At 27.3% G+C, this 13,309-nt stretch overlaps 1 protein-coding gene across 1 annotated transcript; it reads left to right on the plus strand.

Annotated features, from left to right (window-relative positions):
- Window positions 1–4,575: 4,575 nt before the first annotated feature.
- Window positions 4,576–7,804, plus strand: LOC127242052 (CASP-like protein ARALYDRAFT_485429). The gene is made up of 4 exons (XM_051261383.1): window positions 4,576–4,706; window positions 4,796–4,928; window positions 6,046–6,222; window positions 7,610–7,804. Exons 1-4 carry the CDS (start codon window positions 4,576–4,578, stop codon window positions 7,802–7,804), a joined length of 636 nt encoding a protein of 211 aa, XP_051117340.1.
- Window positions 7,805–13,309: the final 5,505 nt, after the last annotated feature.

Consider the following 13,309-nt stretch of genomic DNA (forward strand, 5'->3'; position numbering starts at 1 on the left):
TCGTATAAAAAATGAAGAGTGGTAGTTTGGGTTTAAAGCACAAAGCAAACATACCCAAAACATTCATTTAAATACACTTGAGATGTGTTTGTTTGAGGGTTTGAACATTATTCATTTTATTTTTTTCTCAAAAAAATATCAATTCAAATAGTTCTTTTTTATTTTTTATATTATATTAAAAATTAATTTTATATTAAAACATCACATAAACACCTATTTATATCACATTATACGACTATTCAAATTCAACATTTTTATTATTCAAATCCTAACTCAAAATCCAAAACCCCAAACAAACGCACTTAGAACATGCACATAAAAAGAAAACAAAAATCATTGAAGAATTTGCAAAATATTGTCACATCACTATAAAATAATTTCTCCGTTCAGACTATTTTTATAAATTTGTACGGTAATAAGATGAGATAAGTAGAAAGTCAAATGGAATATTATAAAAAAAATTATGAAGAAGTTATAAAAATAATAAAGTAAATAAAAAAATATCGACAGAATTATTATTGCTTATTGAAATAGAGACAATAGAATTATGAATGAATAATTTTTTATACTATAAATAGGCTATACTTAAATTTAATAAACAAAAACAAATAACATAATTTTGACTAATATAAAAATATTATGCAGATGTATATATATATATTTATATAGGTGCGTTTATTTTATAAAATAGTTTGAAAATATATTTTTTTTATGATATATACATAATATAAAAATAATAAATATATGTAATTTAATATTTTTTTGAAAAATATATTTGAAAAAAAAAATCAGAAAAAACACACTTCTACGACAATGGATTAAAGGTTCCTAATTTTCTTTCCCGGTCCTTTCTCTCTCTCTCTATATATATTTCAAATAATTTATATAATTATTAAATGATTGTTATAATTTAAAAATAATAGATTTTAATATTACTGAAATAATAAAAATATTTAAATAATTATTCATTCAAAATCAAATTAAATAAATCCAATTCTTTTTTTTTTCTTTGATTCTAATTATCTAATTATTTCATATAGCCTAAATTTATAATAATATTATTAATATCTATGCAAAAATAATAATAGTAATAATAAAAATCATTGAAAATATTTGTTAGGAAAAACCATTTTTTGTCACTAAAATTTTAATTTAAAAAAAATAAAATTGTATGCACAATTCAATTTTTCTTTTTCTTTTTCTTTTTTGATAAAGAAACAATTCAATCTTTTGTTATATATCTAATGATAATATGTATATATTGTCATTATAATTATTCATGTGCAAATTTGTTGTAGAAACAATTATATCGTACAAAAAGTTATTTTATTCAAAATTAGTTGTTCGTAACAATTATATTATAAATGATAAAAATTAATTATTATTAAAATTATTATTCACAAAATATTAATTGTACTTTTTTTAAAAAAATAAAAATCTTAATAGTATTTAAAAGTAACATAAATAAATATATACAAATTACTCTAAAGTTATGCTTTATCTTTTATTTATTTATCCTACAATCACACGTTACATATTAGAATTACTCACAATATAGCAACGCAAATAAATATAACTATGTCATGTAAAAAATAACGATATATTTTAAAGTATTCAACATTTAATATATATAAATAAGAAAATTATTTTTTAAGTCTCGTATATGACTATTTTATCATTTTAATATTTTAACTAGATATTAGATAGATCCCACAATTGAATAAAATTTCACAGAAATAATCGTCATACGCCGAAATTATTAAGGTGACAACATCGTAGCACACTATGATACGTGAAAGAACATTTGAAAATCATTTAAGGATCATTAGTAGACTATGCATTTGATTACTCTCGTAACTAAAAAACTTTGGCATAAATGATTTCAAATATTGTCCACATGCCATCCATACAATTTTCAGTGTACCGCGACGCTGGCAAATTAACAACTCCGGCATCCAATGATTATTTCTGCCAATATTTTTTTTTGTAAATTATTTTTTACCATCGTATTTGACCTATTTATTTATTTATTTATTTTTGTGGCAACACGATCTTTTTTTAAAAAAGATTATCAATCTTAGTATTTTATCATGCCCAAATTACATTTAAATTTAAAGTTCTAATGAGATTAGATACATTAAATTGTTATAAATTGTGCCCAATCGTCATAGTTGAATCTAGATAGATGATCGCGAGTGTTGATTTGCATTTTTCTTTTTTATTATTAAGATTTTGTTTATTTGATTAGTTTTTCAATTTCTTTAATATACTTTATTAATTTTAATATAATTATATTTATTTAATCTTATAAAATATTACATTCATACTAAAAAAACATTAAATTTATTATTATGTTCCAATCTATATAACACTTATTAATACCTAATATCACATTTAATAATTATTTCCTCCTAAAAACATTCGTAGTGTTAGTATTTGGGAATTTTAAAGTTTTTTTTTTTTAGTTATCAAGTATTATAAAAGTGTTACTACTAAAATAATTATTTTTATTATTTGTATATATTTTGTAAAATAAGTACTTAGTATATTTTATTGCTAGTGATGCATAGTAATTTGTGAAAATAAATAATTTGACGTATAAAAAAATGCCAATATATATGTGAACCCAATATGAGGTCAATGTGACATTAATTTGAGTTTAAATTTTAATTTAAATAATATTTTAATGTAATATATTATGTAAAACAATAATATATTTTTGTTAAAACCATGAAGACTGAACAATACTAATTTTGATAACAAATGTTATTATGCAAATATTTTTTTGCATGGCCTAATTTTAGATACATAATATATTGGTATTATATTATTTGAGTCATAGGCACTTAGGATCTTGTTTTTGTTATTAATACTTTTGTTAATTATTATTATATTATTTTCTAAAAAATATATTACATGTAATATTTCAAAGGAAAGGTGAAAATGATAATATATATATATATAATTTACTTAAAAGTAAACACACCCTTATATAAAATTTTTATTTGATTTTAGCACTACAAGAAAAAATAATTTTTGTAACAAAATTTTTTTTTAACAAAATCTACTTTTTTCGTTACTAATGATATTAAAGACAGAATTAGGAATGGAATTACGTTAGCTACGTGAATTTTAGGAACGGAATTCCGTTACAAATATATAATTTTTTTGTAGTGTAGTTTGAAATTAGTGTATCATACTACAATATTATTTTTAATAAATATATATAATTTTTTTAATAATATTACATTAATAATACTATTTTAATTTTTGGCATCATCTTCAATATATAGCATTATTGTTGTTTTTATTATTTATATCTTTTTCACGAATTTATATACTTAGAAACATCTACTTTTATTAAAATGTATTGTATATAATAATTATATTCTAATCAAGATCATTTTCCATTAATAAATGTTTACATTAAAAAAATCATTAAAAAAAAAAAACATTTAAAACAACAATAAACACATTCAAACAACCAAAATGTAGGATGGTTTTATAGTATAGTGTCAAACTAATAAGTATTTTAGTATGAATGTGTTATTTTATATTAACTATGAAAAATCGTATCAAAAATATAAAAATAATAATATTTTGTGAATAATTTAATTTTGGAGAGTAAAAATTATATATTGTATTAATATATATTATATTTTTCTTGTAATAATACCCAATACTCTACTCTTTTCAAATTTAATTTTTAATTTTTTTATGATATATTTATCATCATTCTCTATGAAAAAAAAAACTATATTTTACTCATTTACTTATATTATTAATTTTATTTTCGTAATATACATTAATAATTGAATATATATATAATAATGATTTTTTTAGGTGAAGCAATTCTTTAAAAATATTATTAAAAAAAATTACAATATATACACATCATACAATATATATATATAATATAATTTATTCATTTAAAAAAATAAATAATTCAACACAATGTTTTTTTTTTTTTTTTATATATATATATATTTTATATTACAATACAATTCTCAATGCCCAACCTAAATAATACACTAATCCAAAAACACAAAACGAACAAACAAGTGTATTTTTTGTTTTGTATTTCACATTCTTATTATTTTGTTCTTTTAAGTAAAAACAACATAAAACTAATTATATATTTAATTCAAAATTGATGAAAATATTCTATAATAACAAAATATTCTCACATGTATTGATGTAATACTGCTGGAACTGACACAATAGTCATGAAAAAGCTCAATAATCAGTCGGAGCATTACGAAATAAAAATCCAATATAAAAATTTCAAAAATCTTATACATAAAATCTTTTTGGATATAATAAGAAACAAAGCAAAAAGTTTTGTTACCACTCTTGCTAATTTGGTCCATAAATGTAATCTTCTTTTCCTTTTATTCTTCTCCTTAAAATAATTTTTTCAAATTCACATTATAAATCCTAAAAATACAACATTTATTGCGAACTTCTACAGACAAAATCTACAAAAAAGAATTATCAAAATTAGCTCTCACCCCTTTTTACAAATATCTATTATTCTTAGCGTTGTAAGAATTAAGGGCCTAGTTTTTATCGAACATGGATGAGTTTCCGGGAGTCGAAGGCGGCCTCGGAAGCTTGGCTTTGAGGTTGGGGCAAGCTATTTCAGGGATCGTTTCTTTGGTTTACATTTGTTTGGCTAACAACTTCTACAGTTTCACCTCATTCTGGTAATTCTTTTAACACATAAATCGATTAAAATTTTTTTTTTTTCGATTTATAATCACCTAATTTTTATCGAAGTGTCTTAATCTTGCAGTTTCTTGGTAACAACGATGGGGTTGGTTGTCCCATGGAGCCTCACATTAGCAGTGTCGGATGCCTACACTATTTGCGCGATCCAATCGACTCGCCCCATCAAGATACTTTCGGTGATCGTAGTAGGAGACGGGGTGCGCCTTACTTTTCTATTATTATAAATATAAATAAATTATTATTTTTAATTAGTGTCGTAACTGGCTCATTTTATTATTTTAGTCTTGTAACTAAAGCTTATCTTGAAATAGTTTTGTAAGTATAAAACTTTTGTATATTTAATGCTCCGGCACTAAAGATGATTGTGTGGAACCCACGTGGCACATCGAAGGACATGTGTCCGTCAAGTGTCATTTGGCGGACACGTGTAAGTTTTATTTTTTAAATTGATGTATTTTATAAAAATAATAAAAATATTTTTGTTATAGCTTTATAAAAAAACTAATATTTTTTATTTGTATTTCTAAAAATTTATTTATTTTTGAATATTTGCTCGTGTCCACCAAGTGCGCTTACCTGACGGACATGTATCATCCGGATTCCATGCAGGAATCTTTAGCGCCGAAAAATCAAATGTACAAAAAAATTTTCCTTACAAGAATATTTCAAGACAAATTCCAATTATGAGATTAAAAAAATAGTATTTTTTATAAATATTAAAGTTACATTTAGATATATTTCGGAATGTCTTTATTTACATAGATATTTTTGAAATATTTAATACTATTCACAGTAATTTTTTTTAAACAATATCATATTAAATATTATTTTTCCACAAAATATGACTATTATTATTTTTTCAAAAACTTCTATCTAAATGAGTAAATATATATTTGTTGTGACATAAATATGTATTAGACGTAATGTTTTCAATAAAAAATAATTTTTCATGTAATATTCTAAATAAAAACTGAATTCTTAATGTGATATTTTTTTAGAGAGAATTTTCTATGAGCAATACTAAAATAATTTTGAAAATATAAAGGCTTTGTTCTTTTACCTATTTCCTCTCACATGTATTTTCAAAAAAATAATACACTATACATATTCATTATATTTATATTCTCTACACAATTCTCTATACTTTATATAAAAAAGATTTATTTTCCAACAATCTTACAAAACAAACACACCCATTTTATGGTTGAGATTCGCCTAATATCTAGGTGTACGATTTTTCATTTTCATTCGACCAGATATATATATTTGCAGAATAAATTGAATTTTTATACATTGTTTTTGATGGTGTTGTAGCTTCTTGCGACGCTTACGCTAGGGGCATCGTGCTCGGCTGCCAGCGTGGCCGATGCTTTGATGGCATATGAAGCGCCGGTGTGCAAAGGGAAAGCGTGCATTAAGTTTCGAATAGCTGCCGTGATGGCGTTCTTGTCGTGGTCGTTGTTGTTCGCTTCGTTTCTGCTCAATTTTTGGGTTCTTCCTTCGACCTAATTTTAGTATGTGTGTTGCGAGTTGCAATAAATTCGAAAACAAAATAATAATGTTTGATGTCTGAAAAACATATGTCATCAAAGAGACATTAAGGCTTGGTGTATGCAATAAGAATAAACCATACTATATATATATATATCTTGGGTTTACTTATTTGTTCAGTCAAATTCGATGTTTCATTCTTCTCCGCCGCCGAAGTTGTTGTTGTGCAATTTTTTATGGTGTTGGGAGAAGATTTGGATTGGAAAGAGACATTCAGGGTGTGTTTGTTTGGGGGTTTGAATTTTGTGTTATGATTTGAATAATAAAAATTTTGAATTTTAATAATTGTATTACGTGATATAAATAGGTGTTGATGTGATGTTTTGAATGCAAAATTAATTTTTAGTATAATATATATAAAAAAATGTGTTTGATTTGATTTTTATGAGGGGAAAATTTTAGATGAATAGTAGAATTTTGATAAAATCTTACAAACGAAAACACCAGCATTTAAGCGGAATGCTTTAAAAATATTTATATTGATTTATCCCATTTAATTAATTATTAATATAATTAAGATAGTTAATTTATTAACTAATCAATGCCGCAAAATACACTTAAGATCATGTCCTGAATCAGTACTAAATATCTAAAAAATATTAAATTTAATTATATTAATACTAAATTAAATTACATAAATTAATATAAATTGTTATCTAAAAGAATTGGATCGAGTCCGATGGATCGAACTAAAGAAGTGACTAACTATTGTATTATCGAATGATTTGTTGGATTAAATTTCGAACGACTAAAATTTTCAACATATTTACATAGATATTTTTGAAATATTTAATACTATTCACAGTAATTTTTTTTAAACAATATCATATTAAATATTATTTTTCCACAAAATATGACTATTATTATTTTTTCAAAAACTTCTATCTAAATGAGTAAATATATATTTGTTGTGACATAAATATGTATTAGACGTAATGTTTTCAATAAAAAATAATTTTTCATGTAATATTCTAAATAAAAACTGAATTCTTAATGTGATATTTTTTTAGAGAGAATTTTCTATGAGCAATACTAAAATAATTTTGAAAATATAAAGGCTTTGTTCTTTTACCTATTTCCTCTCACATGTATTTTCAAAAAAAATAATACACTATACATATTCATTATATTTATATTCTCTACACAATTCTCTATACTTTATATAAAAAAGATTTATTTTCCAACAATCTTACAAAACAAACACACCCATTTTATGGTTGAGATTCGCCTAATATCTAGGTGTACGATTTTTCATTTTCATTCGACCAGATATATATATTTGCAGAATAAATTGAATTTTTATACATTGTTTTTGATGGTGTTGTAGCTTCTTGCGACGCTTACGCTAGGGGCATCGTGCTCGGCTGCCAGCGTGGCCGATGCTTTGATGGCATATGAAGCGCCGGTGTGCAAAGGGAAAGCGTGCATTAAGTTTCGAATAGCTGCCGTGATGGCGTTCTTGTCGTGGTCGTTGTTGTTCGCTTCGTTTCTGCTCAATTTTTGGGTTCTTCCTTCGACCTAATTTTAGTATGTGTGTTGCGAGTTGCAATAAATTCGAAAACAAAATAATAATGTTTGATGTCTGAAAAACATATGTCATCAAAGAGACATTAAGGCTTGGTGTATGCAATAAGAATAAACCATACTATATATATATATATATCTTGGGTTTACTTATTTGTTCAGTCAAATTCGATGTTTCATTCTTCTCCGCCGCCGAAGTTGTTGTTGTGCAATTTTTTATGGTGTTTGGGAGAAGATTTGGATTGGAAAGAGACATTCAGGGTGTGTTTGTTTGGGGGTTTGAATTTTGTGTTATGATTTGAATAATAAAAATTTTGAATTTTAATAATTGTATTACGTGATATAAATAGGTGTTGATGTGATGTTTTGAATGCAAAATTAATTTTTAGTATAATATATATATAAAAAAATGTGTTTGATTTGATTTTTATGAGGGGAAAATTTTAGATGAATAGTAGAATTTTGATAAAATCTTACAAACGAAAACACCAGCATTTAAGCGGAATGCTTTAAAAAATATTTATATTGATTTATCCCATTTAATTATATTATTAATATAATTAAGATAGTTAATTTATTAACTAATCAATGCCGCAAAATACACTTAAGATCATGTCCTGAATCAGTACTAAATATCTAAAAAATAATTAAATTTAATTATATTAATACTAAATTAAATTACATAAATTAATATAAATTGTTATCTAAAAGAATTGGATCGAGTCCGATGGATCGAACTAAAGAAGTGACTAACTATTGTATTATCGAATGATTTGTTGGATTAAATTTCGAACGACTAAAATTTTCAACATTAAAAACCTACACGAGTTTATAAAATTGATTAAAATTATTTAAAAATTAAAATTAATGATATAGTACTTCAATTGGAGTAATTTTTTTTGTTCCTTATCGTATGATATACAAATAATAGAAGTAATATTTGTGTACTATATTATAAATTATAAAATTATTTTTAATGTAAATTGTTAGTAATTAAAAAATGAAAATTATATAAATATACAATATTATTTTAAAAAATAAAATATATAATAAACATGTACAAATAAAAACACATAAAGATTAAAAAAAAATACATATATTATTATTTCCAAAACTCTTGTTAGATGATAAATTATGGAATTCGACCAATCCATAATTTTTAAAAAAATATAAAAAAATCGAATTATCTGATTTGCATACATAATGATTGATGTCGACAATGATTTATTTGTGTTTTTTTTTTTTTTGTTTTAAAAAATCCAAAATTATTGAAAAAAAATGTACTAACAATCTCGCACAAATAGCTCACTCATATTTAAGGGTGAACATTTCGAAATATTCGAATTAAAAAATTTGAACTAAAACAAAATATCCAAAATAATCCGAATTTTAATTTTTTTAATTATTTTTAAATTTTAAAGTTTTATTTTATATTTTTATAATTGTTTTATGTATTATTAAATATATATGATAAATAAATATAAGTATACTAGTCGGTAACCCGTGTTATACACACGATTGTTGTTAAATAATATTTTATTTGTTCACTAAATTTATGTTATTATTATTTTTATTTATTAAATTTATATATATTTTATTTATAATAAACAATTTGAGTTTGTTCACTTAGTATTTTTGGATAGTACAATTGTTGTAAATATTACTCACTCTATCTAATAGTAAATTTTTTATTTTATTATTTTAATCTGTTCAAGTTAACAAATTTTATTTCAATTTTTAGAAAAATAACTATCAATTAAAATATTAAAGTAATCTACTTTTTAATTTTTACATTACTTTTACTTTAATATAAATGACAAAATAGATAACATAACATATAAAATTATAAATCATATATATATTTAATAAATATAAATTATATAACATAACATATAAAATTATACATTATGTATATTTTTAACAAATATAAATTAATTTAATTAACTTGATAACTATACTCATTTTTACTTAAAAATATTTGTACTCATTTTTTTACCTCTCATCTAAATAATTTTTTTGTCACTTTAAAATATTTATATATTTTTTTCTTACTCCTTTAAATACATCTCACTTTTACAAATAAATATTTTCATAATTTATACTTACAAAAGACAAAAATCTTAAAATCATCTTATTCATTTTCTTTCAAAAAATAAAATATAATTATTATCTAATCCATTAAAAAAATAAAGAGATATTTTCACTATTTTGGAATAAGTAAATTATAGTATTATAGTAATGGTTAGAATTATTTTTGTCATAATTTCAACCATAAAATACTACTCCCTCCGTCCCACATACCGTGGCTGCTACACTGTAGACACGGTACTTTAGAAGGGGTGTAATTACTAGATAATTAAAAATATATTAGTGAAAATAATTATCTTATAATATAAATAATTATAAATTAAGATTAAGATAGCTAATTAGTTTAATTAAAATTAAAAAAAATAAAAAAGTTTAAAATGAGATTAAAGTATATAATCATTTTTAAAGAAGAAAAGTGACATGGTACGTAGAATGGACAGAAACGGCAATATGGACATGATATATAGAACGGAGGGAGTAATTTATAATCGTTATTATTGCCCAAACGCAAAAAATGAAAAAAAAAATCAAAATTCAAATAAATCAGTATATATTTATTATGATGTGAGAACTCACAATCGCTGCCCGAAAGTGCATATTGGGTAAATCTCTGGTCGAACATAATATCTTGTAAATTAGGCCCGACAGACAAGTCATACTAGGCGCATCATGAATCTCAGTTAACAATTTTTTTTTTTTAAAAAAAAGATATCGAATCTCACAATTCAAACTCAAATGAAGGATTACATTATTTATCATTATTATTATTATTATTATATAACATAATCTCCGCATAAAAATTTCGAAAAACAAAAATAAAAATAAAAAAATAAAAAATTCATACGGTTACACGTGGTTGATCATTTTTACCGGTAAATATATATCCCACGGTAAATATATACTAGATTAGATTAAAATATAATCAATTATTTAGATTTTTTATTTTTATTAAAATATTAAATATATTAAAATATTAAATTTCAGATTTTCAATTTATTTGAATTTCAAAAACACCATTTCGATTCAATCCGAAAGTTCAAATCAAATTTTAAAATTTAATTTGACTGAGATCGAATTTTTGAATATTTTTCTCACTCTTACTCGTCTTCATATAAATCAAATATAGAAAGATATTATTTTTATTGTAAAAAACTAACTGTATTACATGATCATTAATAATTTTAAAATAAAAATATTATCCAAAACTAAAAAGTCCAGTGTGCATATATATTAATTTTTTATAATAAAAATATGTAAGTATATTTCACAAAAAATACACCCACAATTTTTTCATATATTTTTTTTAATATTTCGAAAACATATTTATAATAATAATATATAATAAAATTCTAATAAATTAAAAAGCATAAGTTTTTTAGGACGCGTGGCGTCCACTCAGTCTCGATCGACGATCGGAGCAGCATTCGTACGTTGGGTCAGGAGTTCGCTGTTGTCTGCTGGGGCAGATATCGACAATAATCCTTTCGCAGGTTCACCTATAGAATTCATTTTACGAATTCTACTTTTTCTAAACGATAAGGCTTATTCGACTATCCGCGATGACACGGGTTCGTCGGTGCCCGTGCACGAACCCCCGTTCGCAAAATTCGTTTGGGCGACGGCTCCGTGAGCGGCTGCCGGGGTCGTCGTTCGCGATTCCTGGCCGCGACGTGGATCACAGGGAATCCCATTTTTGCTGTCTACATGTGCATAGAAATTCGTGCATGAGTTCTTTGGGACTCGTGGCGCCCACTCTGTCACGATGGATGGCTTGAGCGGCATTCGTACGTCGGGTCAGGAGTTCGCTGTTGTCTGCCGGGGCAGATATCGACAAAGATCCTTTCGCAGGTTCACCTGTAGACTTCATTTTACGAATTCTCCTATCTCTAAACGATAGGGCTTATTCGACTTCCAGCGATGACGAGGGTTCGTTGGCGCCCGTGCGCGAACCCCCGTTCGCAAAATTCGTATGGGCGCCGGCTCTGTGAGCGGCTGACGGGGTCGTCGTTCGCGATTTCTGGCCGCGACGTGGATCGCAGGGAATCCCATTTTTGCTACCTACATGTGCAAAGAAGTCCGTGCAGAAGTTTTTTTGGGACGCATGGCGCCCACTCAGTCTCGATAGACGGCCTGAGCGGCATTCGTACGTCGGGTCAGGAGTTCGCTGTTGTCTGCCGGGGCAGATATCGACAATGATCCTTTCACAGGTTCACATATAGAATTCATTTTACAAGTTCTCATTTCTCTAAACAATAAGGCTTTTTCGACTTCTTGCGATGACGCGGGTTTGTCGGCGCCCGTGCGCGAACCCCAGTTCACAAAATTCGTCTGGGCGACGGCTCCGTGAGCGGCTGACGGGGTCGTCGTTCGCGATTCCTGGCTGCGACGTGGATCGCAGGGAATCCCATTTTTGCTGCCTACACGTGCAAAGAAATCCGTGCAGGAGATTTTTGGGACTCGTGGCGCCCACTCTGTCACGATGGACGGCCTGAGCGGCATTCGTAAGTCGGGTATGGAGTTCGCTGTTGTCTGCCGGGGCAGATATCGACAATGATCCTTTCGCAGGTTCACCTATAAAATTCATTTTACGAATTCTCCTTTCTCTAAACGATAGGGCTTATTCGACTTCCCGCGATGACGCGGGTTCGTCGGCGCCCGTGCATGAACCCCCGTTTGCAAAATTTGTCTGGGCGACGGCTCCGTGAGCAGCTGACGGGGTTGTCGTTTGCGATTCCTGGCCGCGACGTGGATCGCAGGGAATCCAATTTTTGCTGCCTACATGTGCAAAGAAATCCGTGCAGGAGTTTCTCGGGACTCGTGGAGTCCACTCTATCACGATGGACGGCCTGAGTTGCATTCGTACGTCGGGTGAGGAGTTCGCTGTTGTCTGCGGGGGCAGATATCGACAATGATCCTTTCGCAGGTTCACCTATAGAATTCATTTTTTGAATTCTCCTTTCTCTAAGCGATAGGGCTTATTTGACTTTCCGCGATGACGCGGGTTCGTCGGCGCCCGTGCGCGAACCCCCGTTCAAAAAATTCGTCTGGGCGACGGCTCCGTGAGCGGCTTACGGGGTTGTCGTTAGCGATTCGTAGCCGCGACGTGGATCGCAGGGAATCCCATTTTTGCTACCTACATGTGCAAAGAAATCCGTGCAGAAGTTTTTTGGGACTCGTGACGCCCACTCTGTCACGATGGACGGCCAGAGCGGCATTCGTACGTTGGTCAGGAGTTCGCTGTTGTCTACCGGGGCAGATATCGACAATGATCCTTTCGCATGTTCACCAATAGAATTCATTTTACGAATTCTCTTTTCTCTAAACGATAAGCCTTATTCGACTTCCCGCGATGACGCGGATTCATGGGCACCCATGTGCAAACCTCCGTTCGCAAAATTCGTTTGGGCGAAGGCTC

The sequence above is a fragment of the Andrographis paniculata genome, unplaced genomic scaffold (genome assembly GCF_009805555.1).
Source record: "Andrographis paniculata isolate CXL003 unplaced genomic scaffold, ASM980555v1 Contig86END, whole genome shotgun sequence".
NCBI lineage: Eukaryota > Viridiplantae > Streptophyta > Magnoliopsida > Lamiales > Acanthaceae > Andrographis > Andrographis paniculata.